This window comes from Emys orbicularis, chromosome 2, assembly GCF_028017835.1.
Source record: "Emys orbicularis isolate rEmyOrb1 chromosome 2, rEmyOrb1.hap1, whole genome shotgun sequence".
NCBI lineage: Eukaryota > Metazoa > Chordata > Testudines > Emydidae > Emys > Emys orbicularis.
In genome coordinates this window covers 221,214,263-221,229,909 of record NC_088684.1, presented here as the reverse complement: position 1 = coordinate 221,229,909, position 15,647 = coordinate 221,214,263, and the positions used below count along the sequence as shown (strand labels likewise).

The following is a 15,647-nucleotide window of genomic DNA, read 5'->3' as shown; positions in this document are numbered from 1 at the left end:
GTACAGTTATAGCTGTATGTCAGTCTGCAGATAGCTAATTTAGGTCCCAATCCTGCATACTTACCTGCATGCTTAAGCATGTGAGTAGTCCCACTGGAGATTGTCTTTACAAGATCAGGGTCTTAATGTGTTCGGGGCTTTTCAGGGTAGATTTTAGATACAGTATCTAGTCAATGGAGAATTTGTAATTTGCAAGTAACTCTTGAGATATCTAAGAATTACCTCCAAAGTCCTCCCCTCTGATAAAAGCTATAATCAATATTTTGCCATCTGCATACCATGGCCACAATCCAAGCTATACCAAAGCTGAAGAAATCAGAAAATTGTTAGACATATATAAACTTTATGATATGGGGTTTTCAAACAAAGTCTCAGGTTCTGTTTTTGATTCACATACCTGATTCTACATTAAATATTTGCATAACTTTTACACTTTGCTTTTTAAACTGTGCCATCATCAGCAAAGGGAACAGCTAGCGTCATAACATCCAGTGAGAATGAACGTAATATATTTCATATTCATTTGAAACCCACAGAAAGGCACTGGATGTATGGAAAAAATTTTAACTCTTGAGTAGTCGGGCTTACCTCTGTAAACATTCAAAGAGCAAAAAGGAAAAGACATTGGTGAAATCTCACAATGAAAAGCCACTATGGGATTTTTTTAGAACCTTAGATCACTCATTCACAGGGATGCAAGAAGATTGGTGGTCTATATAGTGCCAAATTCTCTGAGCAACAAAGAACTTGGTCCATATTCCTTACTAAAAATCAAATAACGTAGCTGTGGTTGAAATGGAAGCAAAACTGCAATAGAATGGAAAACGTGAACTACAATTTCCATGCTTGAGCTGTTCCTTTTATACCCGGCTACAGGTTGGCACAGCGAGATACATGGCCCCTGAAGTCCTGGAATCCAGGATGAATTTGGACAACATTGAATCCTTCAAGCAAACAGATGTGTATTCTATGGCTTTGGTCCTGTGGGAAATGACGTCTCGTTGTAATGGTGTTGGAGGTACGTGCGATGGGGTTTTATTATTAAAGGAATGTTTTGGCTCAATATGCTTGAATGACTGTTACAATTTTTCTCTTTAATTGTTGTAGGAATTATCCAGCAGCCCCTGGGCATTGTATGCCTCTTTAATAGTTTTTCTTCTGAGCTGATTCTATATACAATACAGTCTGAAGCAATAGGTCTGTAAACTGCCCCCCCCCCCGTTTACCTCCCTGCAGTGTTAACTCTGAAACCTATTTATGACTGGTCATTTTAGCACAAACATCCCGGGGTAAATCCCTAAGTCCTAATCTTTCTCCCATACCTTAGAGGGGGGCCAAAAGCTCAACTGCACCCCTGACAACTTCTATAATCCAGTAACACATTGTAAGTATAACAAACAGTGGGATATTGAAGATGTAGGGACAGAGTAAAATAAATTGAATGTAACATCAAAATAAATATCACAAGGAATACTGTGTTACTCATTTTCAGATGTAGTTCATTAAAACTAAATCTCCATTTCTGAGATTATGCCTAAAGCTGCCCCAAAATTTCCAGTATGAAGCTATGTATGGTATAGAAACCAGGAGACTGGCCACAGAATTTATATGCAATGTGCTATGACGTACACAGGGCCTTGGTTTTGTCTCCCCTCTGAATTTAGTTCCTGGTCAAGGTACAAGTAAAATTTGCTGGTGTCGTCATAGTGCAGAGCATTATGGGACATTTGTGTCCATCCTAAAGCTACCGCCCAGTTTGCACAGCAGGACTGAGTAACAGAGGTGTTGCAGATAACTTTGACAGATATCATGGCAAATGTGCATTAGGAAGCAAATTTTGTCACTTCTTCCAAAACTATGGGGTCTCCTTGCCCAGCAGAACCAGAGCAGTAGTATTTCAAGGGGCTGCACAGAGAGGGGGCAACCTAGCAAGGTGCAGAGTTTCACAATGTGAGGATTCCTACACAGCAATGCGCAGATGAATGAATGGGAGGGAGACATGATCAGGCTGCAGATCTGCTGCTTCATGGGTCCTCTTGTCCATGAAGACTTCTCTACTATTGAGCTGGAATGGTCTCTGCATGGTTGGAGGTGGTTGGAGGAGCATTCCTCCACTCTAGCCTCTCCATATATCTGCTGAGCAGTCAGTTCTGCAATGCAGGCCGGGCTCTGGGTAATGGATTCACCCCTGGAACAACTGTGTGAGGAAACCTGCAAAGCAAATATGCAATGGGTCTAGCTATTTACAAGCATTAAAAAAAAAAAAATCCCAAAACTATTCAAATATTTCAAGGAAGTAGAGCTTGACAAACATTTTGTGGTTCCATAATTTAACCTCAAGCTTGCATCTTTAAAGACAAGCCCATCCTAGTTTAACTCGTATGGTGCTGTGCATTTATAAATACAGGCCATTTATTGATGCCACTTGCTCTTTTTAATTTGTGTTTAGTAAACAACGATGATGAAATTTAAAAGTGGAAATACAGGATCGTTGCTCTGTCTCTTGAACACTTTGTTTCAGCAGCTCACTGTTGAGATATATATATATATATATATATATATATATATATATATATATATATATATATATATATATATATATATATGTGGGAGCTGTTTGTTCAGGAATCTTTCATCCTTTTGCTGATGCCTGAGGTCCTTTCCTGTTGATATTTGCTGAGTACAGTGGAATGGTGCTTGTGGTGAAAGCAAGCCTCATTGAAGCTCTGATCACAAGGCAGCTGCTTAAAAGAGGATATGAGTGTAGTTTCATAAGGAAGAAAAATCATCAGCTTGTCAGCTAGAAGAGAGTGACCCATTATAACCTTTAGAATAAGCACATAAGAAATGTTAGGAAAAGGAAAAGCTTATCTGGCCCAACATCCCTGCTCTTTCTTGATGGATCTTAACCCCACTTCCTGGTTTTCTTTTTTCATCCTACCCCTCAATCACTGCTTGTCTCCAAAAAAAAAAAAAAAAAAAAAAAAAAAAACTTCTTGAACTTGTTTATTTCCTGATTTCAGTCATTTTCCCAGGAAGTGTAATTCCACAACATGATGGCACGACATAAAGATTTTACTGTTCCCGATCTGGGGTGACCTTTTAGTCACAAGGGACAGAGCCAAGCCTTAAGCTTTTGTCCTAATAATTGAAATATAACTCCCAGAACTTGGGCCCAGAGCCACAAAGGGACTTAAACATTGGGACACTGACTGTTGCAAGCCCTTTCAGGCAACTAGAAAACTGGCACCACTCTGAGATCCACAAAGCCTGAGTTAGGGGCCTAGGGTCCCTATCCAACACATGGGGGGAGAGAGGTGCCTAAGAATGGGATCCACAACAACCAGTGCACGCTAGGTGGGGAGCCGTCTAAAGTAGCCAATAGGAGATGCTGAAGAGATGGGGAACCCCTCTCTTGGAGTCAGATGGCTTAGGCACCTAAATTGTCTCCTGTGACAAGGAGTTAGGAGCCTGCCTCACTCCACACAAAATGCCAAAGGTGGCAGCAGCAGCTGCTGGTGGTGCCAACCTTATTACTTCTAGTAAATGGACAGAGTATTTGCCTAGGATGTGGGAGACCCAGGTTCAATTCCCTGCTCCGCCTAAAGAGGAGAAAGCATTGGAACAGGGCAGGGTCTCCTGCCTCTCAGGAGAATGCTCTAACCACTAGGCTATGGCATAGCCTGCAGAGGACCCCCTCAGTCTCTCCTATTGAAGCTGTTCCACTGTGGATAAATAATGAAAGACTCATTGGAGCAGGGGGCCTGGACCCAGGATCTCCTACCGCCCAGGCCCTAACCACTGAACTGTGGAGTCATTCTTGCTTTTCCTCTCTGGCCTAATGACACTAATGACCAGCCACCATGGGTCCCAGCAAAGACATCTGGTCCCAGGGAGGGGCAGAAGCACATATGCCAGCCGCTGAGATGGAGTGAGGGGGACTGGACAGGTCACCTGCAGCTGGGCAGGGGGTTGTCAGCACACACTGCACCAGCTGCCAAGGGGACTGGAACATGGGGCACTGGACAGCAGCCACTGAGGAACTGCCCTAGGACTGGCAGTAGGACCTAGGTGGATACCCCTTCCCAGCCTGGAGCTGGCTTCCCCTACACTCGCTGAGTTGCAGTAGCTCCCCTCGCTCCCCTTCCTATCCCACTGCCCTCCCTGGCCCCCCTTCACAGAGAGCAGTAGCATAGTGACTGGGTTTTCTCATGTGTCTCTAAAAGATCATCTCTTGCCTCATGCGATCTGACACCCTGGCACCCGACTGGCAGATTACCTGATAGCATTCATGATTATCATCCCCCCATCTCTCTCGCTGATACCTTCTGCCACCATCACAACTAGTTCCTTTCTTACCAGCATGACTTCTCTGGTGCATGAGGAATACACGCTTTCTCATATATGGGATATACAATCCAACAAGAGAGGAAGTATCCCTCACTTGGACCTTGGTAGGTTGATGTGACTGATGCCGGTGAATATAGTTGGGAAGTCCAGGGGAGCCTGTGGAATTTAGAGATCCAAAATAGTGCTTTCTCTCTCTCTCCAGCAAAGACATGATTACAATGTCAGTAATCCCATCCCTATGGAAAGTGTGGGAGTTTCAAAAGTAGGAGGAATCAGTGTAAGGTCCCAACAGTAATACTAACAACTTGCAGGGGAAGCAGGTGGGCCTAATAGGTATTGTACCTTGACACAGTTGAATGGCAGTTTCTTTATCAAAGGGAGCTCTCTATTTCTCTGGAGAATGTGTTTGTGGGTGTGGAGGATTGTTTAGTGTGGGAGGTGCTGTATGGCAGGGCCTTTCGCTGCAGAAGTTTTGTCAAACGCAGTCTCTGCAGTATGTGAATCCTTTCTAGGCAGCCTCTGTTTTTTTGTTTGTTTGTTTGTTTTTAAACCCAGCAGTTTCGTCCGTACTGGGAAGCTGCAGCAGCATCTCACTGTAAAGAGTGGTGCAGGTGGGTCTCAGCTTTATGCAAAGGCCATGCTATTCAGTGTTGTTGTTTTTGTTGTGCTAAATATGGAGAAGCACAAGAGGGAGAGGGGGAAGGCAGAGACGCAGATAAAGTTTGTCTGATTTTTTCACTGGCGTATAACTTAGAGGGCATATTTAGAAACCCAGCAACACTGCTTTTGGAAGAACCAAGTACCCCACTCCACCGTTAACTTGGTATTTCAATCAGCACAACAGCTGGGCACCAGATGCTGCATGTTGCAAAAAATATAATTTTCCTCCCAAAGACTTGCCTTTGGCGCGAGAACGGCAAGTGCAGTTTCTCTTCCAGCCTTCTTGAAAGAAATTGAAAGCATCTGTGTTTAGGAATGGAGCTGCCATCGGTCGGGGGGGGGGGGGAGCGCGCTCAGGTGCAACTCTTCTCAAATACAATATGGGGAAGTGGGGAGGAGAGAGAGACCCCAACGCGTGGCTGACATTGCTTGGGGTACTCAAGAAATATTACATTGCCTGGGGAGGAGGTTGGCTACGGAGCAGCATCACAATTTCGGTTGAAACAGAGGCCTGGTTTTAATATAACTATGTGTGGTGAGTGTACGTTACGTGAACAAGGGCACTGATTTACCCTATGCTGCTTTTGGAAAGAGTCAAACAACCATAGGTTTTGGTTACTAATACTAATGTGTGCTTTAACACAATGAAATGCAGCCTCCATTGTATCGAATCTGCCTGGCCCAACATCCCTGCTCTTTCTTGATGGATCTTAACCCCACTTCCTGGGCTTCGGAAGGGGGCCCACAAGTCTAACATGCACTTTGGGGCTAACCCGACCCCCAGGACTCTAAGGTGTCGAGCCAAGTAGGCCTCTGTTGCTCATGGCTCAGCAGCTAGAGCTCAGTAAGATTTCTCTTTCTTCCCCTCCCCACCTCAGGAGCTGCAGCTTAGGTGCCTGAAATACCCAGTTTTGAACATTTGTACTCTTTCAGTTTACACATCAATGTTTGTAAAGTGTCTTGAGAGCCTCTGATGAGCTGTGCTATCAGAGAGAGATTATATTTTAGTACGCTGGATGATCATCACAGATGTGTGCAAACATTATTTTGGTTAATCTGAAAATTCATCACCCTCCACTTTTTTGCCTGTCATCTTCAGGCAAACTTTTTTCACATATCTATGCGACACAATAGGCAATGTTCCAGTAAAGGGACTGGCCTTCCACATGAGACATAACTATGTCCCACAGAATGATGAGGTGAAAATGGAGCAATGGAAATGCTCAGTTAATATTAATTATCCTTATTATTTGTATTACAGTAACCACACTATTTAACATTTTTATTAATGACCTGGAAGAAAATATAAAATCATCACTGATAAAGATTGCAGATGATGCAAAAATTGGAGGAGAGGGGGTAAATAATGAGGAGGACAGGTCACCTGTGTTCCCTCTAATTTTTCCCACCCATGTGGAATGAATTTTATTATGTGCACCAATCTGACCAGATTGGTGCACATAACAAAATTCATGTGGTGCAGGAGGGGGCTCCAGGCCATGGGGTGGGACCGAGGGATTTGGAATGTGGGAGAGGGCTGTGGGTTGGGGTGTAGGAGGGGGTGCAGGCTCGGGGCTGGGGCCAGGGATGATGGGTTTGGGGTATAGGAGGTGGGTCCTGGCTGGGAGGATTGGGCTGAGGGATTCGGCGTGCAGGAGGGGGCTGTGGGTTGAGGCAGGGGGTTGGGATGCAGGAGGGGGTGAGGGCTCTGGGGTGAGGCTGGCGATGAGGGGTTTGGAGTGCAGGAGGGGGCTCCGGGTTTGGAGTGTGGCTCAGGACTGGGGTAGGGGGTTGGGGTGTGGGCTTACCTTGAGTGGCTCTTGGTCAGCAATGCAGCAGGGCTAAGGCAGGTTCCCTCCCTGCCTGGCACCGTGCTGCACCCCAGAAGCAGCCAGCAGGTTCGGGTCCTGTTGCTCTCGCCCGCAGGCACCACCACCCCCAGCTCCCATTGGCCGGCTGCACCGGCCGCAACAGGTTGGGGGTCGGGCTAGGTTGGGGCTGGGGGAGGGGCATCCCTCCCCCGGCCACAGCAGGTCCCCGGGCGGGTTACCTGAGTGCCCGCGTGGCGCTAAGAAGGCTGCTGCGTGGTAACTGATGCAGAACAATCTGGATCACTTAGAAAGCTGGGCACAAGCAAACAACATGTGTAGTAGTATGGCTAAATATCAATGTATACATCTGGGAACAAAGCATGCAGGCCATACTTACAGGAGGGGGGACTCTATTCTGAGAAGCAGTGATTCTGAAAAAGATTTGCAGGTCGGGGTAGATTATCATGAGCTCCCAGTATGATGCTGTGGCCAAAAGTGCTAATGCAATCCTCTATGTTTGGCACTGGTGTGATTACTGCTGGAATACTGTGTCCAGTTCTGGTGTCTACAATTCAAGATGGGTGTTGATAAATTGGAGAGGGCTCAGAGAAGAGTCATAAGAATTTTAGAAAACTTGCCTTATAGTGATAGACTCAAGGAGCTCAAGCTGTTTAGCTTAACAAAGAGAAGTGTGTTCTTATAACGTTGGTTATGAGAACAGGCATCTTACCTAAATTTCCCCCTTTAAAAAAAAGTCTATTCAACCTTTTGATTTGGGTATACTAGAGAAGTAATTTCAGTCAGGGGAAATATTAGAAGAATGTAGATCAGCTTTTTCCCTCACCAGCCTAGCCAGCCTCTGTGAGAAGGCAGTGTTGTCTAGTGGATAGAGCACTGATATTGGACTCAGAAGATCTGGGTTCTATTCCCAGCTCTACCTGTGCCTCGGTTTCCACAGCTGAAAAATGGGGGTAATGATGCTGACCTCCTTTCTAAAGTGCTTTGAGATCTACTGATGAAGAGTGTTTTGTAAGAGCTGTGCTTTATTTATTTAAGTGTTAAAGAAAAACTGCAGTGATTAATAACAGAACACTGGAATGACAGTTAAACAAACAGGGCCCATTTATCCCACTGTGCAGCAGGGAGGTTCCCCACACCCAATCTCACCCTGTACTCCCAGTCGTCCTCATCCCAAACCCATTGAGACCAATGGGAGTCTTTTCATTAACTCCAATGGACTTTTTGATCAGGCTAAGAGGGAGGGAATCAACCACCTCCACTGCATCATCTTCCCTGCCCCAGACTCCTCTGAGATCTGCACAGACAATGAGCAGGGTGATGGACACGTACATATTCAAACAAGCTTTTAGGAATACCTGACACTGTTTCACTATTAGTGAGACAAGGTGGGTGAGGCAGTATCTTTTATTGGACCAACTTCTGTTGGTGGAAGGGACAAGCTTTTACAGATTCATAGCGTGGAAGGCCAGAAGGGAGCATTGTGATCATTTAGTCTGGCGACCTGTATAACACAGGCCATAGAACTTCCCCAAAATAATGCCTAGGGCAGATCTTTTAGAAAAACATCCAGTCTTGATTTAAACATGGAGAATCCACCACGACCACTGGTAAATTGTTCCAATGGTTATTATAGATTTACATCTTATTTACAGTCTGAATTTGTCTAGCTTCAACTTCCAGCCATTCGATTGCATTATATCTTTCTCTCCTGGATTGAAGCACCCATTATTAAATTTTTGTACCCCCATGTCGGTACTTATAGACTGAAATCAAGTCACCCCTTAACCTCTTTGTTAAGCTCAATAGATAGACTCTGTCACTATACGGCATGTTTTCTAATTCTTTAATCATTCTCGTGGCTCTTCTCTGAACTTTCTCCAATTTATCAACATCCTTCTAGAATTGTGGGCACCAGAACTGGACACAGTATTGCAGCATCAGTCACACCAGTGCCAAACATATAAGTAAAATAACCTCTCTGCTCCTACTTGAGATTCTCCTGTTTATGCATCCTAAGATCATATTAGCTCTTTTGATCACAGACTTACATGGGGAGCTCATGGTCAGCTGATGATCCACCATGCCCCCCAAATCTTTTTAAGACTCACTGTTTTCCAGGATAGAGTCCCCCATTCTGTACGTATGGCCTACATTCTTTGTGACCTGTCCCCTTCATTATTTACCACTCCCCCAATTTGTGTCACCAGCAAACTTTATCAGAGACAATATCATGTTTTCTTCCAAATCACTGATAAAAATGTTAAATAGCATAGGGCCAAGAACCAATCCCTGCAGGACCCCACTGGAACACACCCACTTGATGACAATTCCCCATTTTGAGACCTATCAGTTGGACATTTTGTAATCCATTTAATGTCTGCCATGTTAATTTTATATTGCTCTAGTTTTTAATCAAAATGTCATGCGGAAATAAGTCAAACACTTTACAGAAGTCTAGGTATATTACATTAACCAAACTTGTAATCTCATCAAAAAGGATATCAAGTTAGTTTGACAGTATGTATTTTCCATAAACCCAGGTTGATTTGCATTACTCTCCTTTAATTCTTTATTATAGTTCCTTTGCTTAATAAATAAGTTAGTTTTAAATGCAAAACATGTTTTGATAGTCTGTGAGAAACTTTTTTTCTTGTGTATCCAGCACATTTAAGGGAGTTTTATTTTAACACAGTTAAAATGTTTTTGTATATTTAATTGAATTTGAATTTCCATTCACATAGAGCTTGACTTGAATCATAAGTAAAAAATTCTTGATCACCTGCTGAGAAATGCATCATTTGCCATTTTCTAACATAATAAAAATTAAGAGTATCCAGCACTGAACCATGAGTATCCACGTCTGTGTAGCTCAAAAGCTTGTCCCTTCCGCCAACAGAAGTTGGTCCAATAAAAGATATTACCTCACCCACCTTGTTTCTCTCCTATCTTGGGACCAACATGACTACAGCAACACTGCAAATAACTGTGTCACTATATCCCCCATAACAGTGGATGGTGCTGGTGTCTCTTAATGTGGCTGCCTTTTTATTGATACTTTCCAGCAGGAAATGGTTTCATCCTCCTACTCTTCCCTCCCTCCCCCCGGCCTTTGTCTGTTCTATCCTCCTATCATGTCCTGACTGACTAGGACTGTAAGCTCCTTGGGAAAGGGACTGTCTTCTCTGTTGTTTGTATATACTGCAATAGGGCCGTGATCCTTTGACCAGGGTGCATAGGCACTGCCATTGTCAAATGATCAATAGTAGTAACAAATAGCTCAGGAGTCAGGGAACGCCGATCCTGTTAGAATTCATGACAAAACAGAACACTTTCCAAGGTATTGCATGGTTCTGATATTGATTTTAATTAGATTTGCTTATTAATGGTTAAAGCTTGCAACAACTTTGAAACTGGATGTATCTGCTTTTTCATTGTGCAGGCATTGCATTGTACTCATGGGCATCAGACTGTCAAGATGGCAGTTTCCATTTGGTTTTAAGGGCTAGATTCTGCTAGCCATACTCCTGTTGAGCAGTCTTACTCTGCTGGTGGAACTACCTGTGGATCAAGGTACTAATCAGCAGGAGCAAGACTGGAAGACTCTGGCCCTTAATTGAGTGCTTGTTTAATTATATTCAAGACTTAAAGACAGTGACGTAGTCCTAAGAATTTAGGGATGCTATACTGGATCAGACTTATGGTCCAATTGATCTAGTATTCAGACAATGGACAGTACCAGACGCTTCAGAGGAAGGTGTAAGAACCCCACTGCACCATAAGCATATGTGGGATAACCTGCCCCCACATTCAATCTCATCTTGATCTCCAGTATTTAGAGATTGGCTTAAGCTCAGAAGCATGAGCTTTAATATTCCTTTCATAAATTGTCATGATCAGTAAGTGTTGTAACTCTGGATATTTTTGGTATCCATATAAATATCAAATTCCTCTTTGAATCTTGCTAAATTCCTGGTCTCAGCAACAGCCTGTGACAATGAGTTCCACAGACTAATTATGCATTGTATAAAAAAGTATTTCCTTTATCCGGTGAATTTGCCACCCTTCAGTTTAATTGAATGTCCCCTATTCTTCTGTTCTCCCTGTCTTATAACACAAGTTCCTGTTCTACCTTCTCTATTGTACCATTCATTATATGAAGCACTTTTTATCATGTCCCCTCTTATTCGTCTCCTTTCTAAAGTAAACATTCCCAATGTGTTCAATCTCTCTTCATACAAGAATTTCCCCAGGCCCTGGATCATTCTTGTCATCTTTCTCTGAATAATTTTTAATTATGAAATAGCCTGCAAGATGTGCTGCACGGTATTCCAGCTGAGGCTGTACCATTGATTTATCCTATAGCGTTATAATATTGCCCTTCATCTCATTCCTTCTTGTGCATCTTCTAGGTATGTAAATGCAGTCACTAGAATATCTTGTCGATTACATTTCAGTTTTTCTTATATATGTCACATTTTCAAAGGGCCCTCAATTAATTCCTGGAATGAAACAATAGGCAGTAGAACAGGCCAACCTCATAAATCTTTATCCAGTACCAGTAAGTCATTAGGCCTTTCCCTGGGAGTAACTTCTCCATCTGTTTCCAAAGAAACCACAGCATTTTCTACATTGTGTCAGCATTTACTGTAATATTGCCGCTCCCAGAGATTTCTTGAGTTTTCTCCAAAGGTCCCAGATGGCTTAGTTTTTCTCACACACACTCATGTGCACCCATACAAAAATATGGAGAACACAAACAAAAATTAGAGTGGAAGGACTCCTGTCATGAATCCAGGCCCACTACATAGTGCCAATAGGTCAGAATCTATCTTCCCTCCCCCCCCCCCCCAGCCTTTTTAAATTAATATTTTTTGGGGGCGGGGGGGAAGTACACTCTTGTCTCCAGTGATCATTTCTCTGTAGTGACCTGGGAGGCCTATACACCCGCTTTTAGCACTGCTTCTTGCCTTAATAAGCTGCACCTTTGAATTTCTCAAGCAACTGTTCTCCTTTAAAAAGCAACAGCGGGTCCTGTTGCTTTTGACAGATTCAGACTAACACGGCTACCCCTCTGATACTGTTCTCCTTTAGAGACCAGTCACATTCATAGGTAAACCCTGAACAGATTTCAGTTGGATGTCCACCCTCAAAGTGTTTTCCCTGGATTTGCAAACTAGGTCAGCCCAAAGGGGCCAGTCCTGCAGTTTCTGCTCAGGCAAAGCTCTTGCCTGAATGAGGGCTCCTGGATCAGACTCCCAAATTGTTGAGAGTCACTATGATGCGGTGATTGCTGTTAATGTGAGTAAGTATTGGGACATAATGCAAATGAGGATAGAATGAGCCCACCAGGAAAAGGGGGAAAAAAATACTTACATTTTAGAAAAAGCCACAGGAGTGGCTTTATTTGAAGCTGGTCAGCTGGTACACCATGGGCTGTGGCAGTTAAGCAGCTGATCCTACTTCTGTAAAGGGCTCTTGGCACCACTATAACAGGCAAACCCATCTGAGTCTCTGTGTTTACTTATTCCCTTGGCAGAAGTGAAAGACTACGAGCCCCCATTTGGTTCTAAAGTACGAGAGCACCCTTGTGTTGAAAGCATGAAGGACAATGTCTTGCGAGATAGAGGGCGTCCAGAGATCCCTAGCTCCTGGCTCAACCATCAGGTAAGAACATGCCGTGCAAGAGACTGTAGCATCAGCCACTGCCCTGAGTAGGGGTGATACAGTCCAGACACAGTCCCTCATCCAGTGCCCTGGGGTGCAGAGGGCTGAACAGACTGCACCATCTGTTAAGAAAAGGGCTAGAGTTTCTTAATTGGCTTGCGGTGCTGGTGCTCCTGCCCATTCACATCCTTAGGAAATCACACACCTCATCATTCTGCACTGGGTTTCCTCTTCCAACCCCACCCCATTAGTGCAGGGCAATGAAGTTCTACTGCACCCATGGCCTCAGAAGACACAATCTCTACCCTAAATGATCCACATTAACTAGAAACCAAACCCAAATCAATCAGCCAAATCTCAGTGAAATATATTGCCCCCTAAAGCACTCCCAGTTCAGGCTCTGAAGGGTCAAAGGGGAGAAAATTCCATATGAGGCTCCCTTCAGCTGAGAAATAACTGCTGTCAGACTCAGAATTTTTCCCTAGGGACCATCAGCAAGAGCATGCCAGCTGATCTGATGGGTTAAGGCAACAGAGGAGGGGCAGTTTCAGCTCGTTAAGGTCTTTGCAAGGGAAGCATTAACAATCCTCTTCAGTTGTGGGCTCTGAACCTCTCTATTGGCCTTAACCGGTCCTGAAGAACATGGGTTCGTCTCACATGTGGTTAGTCACAGCCCTCTAATCTCAGTCAAAACCTCACTAGGGGCTTGTCACAGTCTGAACTACAGGGGTGTGAATTGTGCAGCGCTCCAACCGCCTTGTATAGACCCTGCTGGCTCAGACTCAGAGGTGCCAAGCGTGTGTTAACGTGGTCCCGTTTGAAACTGGACTATGTCAATGCAAACTAGGTACCTTGTCGTTTAAGCCAGTGGAATCTACACAGTGCAGTGAGAGTGCAACACGTTAGAGCGCTGTACAGTTCATCCCCCCGGAGACGGGACTGTGGCACTGTGCAGACAAGTCCTGAGTGAAACTGTCTGAAAACCAGGCAAGGCTGTGTATTTCTCAATGCCTGCTCTGGCTGGTACCACAAAAGCAGACAACCCAGTCCGGAGCCTGTCGATCACATCAATGAAATAAATTGACAGCTGCTCACAGAAGAACACACTCGCCAGTCACTACCGAAGTAGGGCCAAATAAATGAGGGCAGGAACCAGCCTGATTGTCTCAGAGAAACAGGATCAGGGAAACACTCCAGTTCTGCTGCCAGCGCTACTAGATGAGCTACAGGTGCCCCGTAAGCCTTAGAGCAATTGCTAGAGAACCCTAGGACACTTTGCCCCTTGTCTGGCAACAGGTGAGTGCTTCTCACTAGCTGCTGCCCTGTGGAATCAGGTGGCAGGATAGTTGCTGCTCCCTAACTACACCATTATGGAGAGATTATGGTGCTTACCCAACAGGCCCCCTAGAATGGCAAACTGGGAAGAGCACAGTCTCTGTACTTCCAGGGGCTGTGCACAATCTGGCCATAAGTGAGGTTTAATCAAAAGGATAATTTAGGGAAATTGACAGTACTGGATTTGATCTCACTGATAAGGAGCTTTAATAAAAGGAGATTTGGTTCCCACCCTATAAATCCTCAACTTTTCATGCAGCGCCACCTAAAATTCAACAGGGCATTGACTTCAATGGAGTGATCACAGTTTATCCCAGGTGGGGAATCTACCCCAGAATTTGTTCTACTGATTTCAAAATTAGTACTAAGTTGCTCTTACTATAATGGCTCCTCCATATTCATTTTCTTCCTCTGCAGTTGTGTTTTGGTAATGAACCCATTATTCATAGTGATAACATTCTGGAATAGATTTACATATTGCAATGTTTTCCCCCTTAATGAGACTTGTTGCACTATTGATTCCAAGTTAATGTTTAATATTTTATTTAATTTACTGCTTGTAATTTCAATGCCAGCAGAAAATGAATGTTATTTGTATACAGACAGTAACGTTCTGCTATTAACATTGACATCAGTCAACATCACCAATTAGGGAAATTATATAATTAATGTGGTATTGTGAAGTGTTATTTTTTCAATAAAAAGTTTAATATAAATCCTGCTTAATGGCCTTTAGTGTCAGAAAGCAAAACACACAATTTCCTGGCAAATATCTCTTGTTTATAAAGATATTGCTAAGACACAGCTGTTTTTATTTCCAATAAACATGTGCAGCAGCATTGCAATTACAGCCAAATACCTGTGAGTAATGTGTGCCTGCAAGATCAGGGCTAATGTTTCTACGTAGATCCAAGAAACTACAAGGACCTGAACTGGGGCCTGATACTTAGGCTACGTCTTCACTACGGGGGGGGGTCGATTTAAGATACGCAAATTCAGCTATGCGAATAGCGTAGCTGAATTCGACGTATCGCAGCCGACTTACCCCGCTGTAGGGACGGTGGCAAAATCGACCTCTGCGGCTTCCTGTCGACGGCGCTTACTCCCACCTTCGCTGGTGGAGTAAGACCATCGATTCGGGGATCGATTGTCGCGTCCCATAAATCGATCCCCGAGAGGTCGATTTCTACCCGCCGATTCAGGCGGGTAGTGTAGACCTAGCCTAAGTTTTTCTCCAGATTTCACTTGGATTTCCCACTACCCTCTTCATGATCAGCTGACCAGTAATAGTGAGGGTTTCATGTACCATATCACACTTCTAAAACATACTGCTGGATTCTGCAGTAATGGTCCACTGTATTTTATACTACTGTACTCTACAGTAATGGTCCAAAACCTGTAGTAACTCTGCTGTGATCTACTGTAAATAGTGCAGTATTTTTATATAGAGTTCTCACTATAGTTCACATCAGATGATTGAGACCAATTCTGTAAACACTTACGTCCGCCAATAACTTTGCTCACCCAAGAAGTCGCACAAAGTTACTCACACACAAGTATTTGCATTGCCCGAGACCTAACTATCCTGTAGAGGAATTCATTGCTGTGTTTCTGTGCCCATTGCAGGGTATCCAGATGGTGTGTGAGACTCTTATTGAGTGTTGGGATCATGACCCCGAAGCCCGGCTCACTGCGCAGTGCGTGGCTGAGCGTTTCAATGAGCTTGAGCACCAGGACAGACTCTCGGGAAGAAGTTGTTCAGAGGAGAAAATCCCAGAAGACGGCTCTGTGACCACCACCAAGTAG

The 15,647-nt window shown here is 44.0% G+C and overlaps 1 protein-coding gene across 1 annotated transcript in view; it reads left to right on the top strand.

The window, feature by feature from the left end:
* TGFBR2 (transforming growth factor beta receptor 2) overlaps positions 1-15,647 on the top strand; it is a 74,188-nt gene extending 58,541 nt beyond the window's left edge. The window contains exons 6-8 of the mRNA XM_065399310.1: positions 877-1,018; positions 12,379-12,506; positions 15,468-15,647. Of these exons, the coding sequence (XP_065255382.1) occupies positions 877-1,018; positions 12,379-12,506; positions 15,468-15,647 (450 nt within the window). The remainder of the gene's footprint in view (positions 1-876; positions 1,019-12,378; positions 12,507-15,467) is intronic.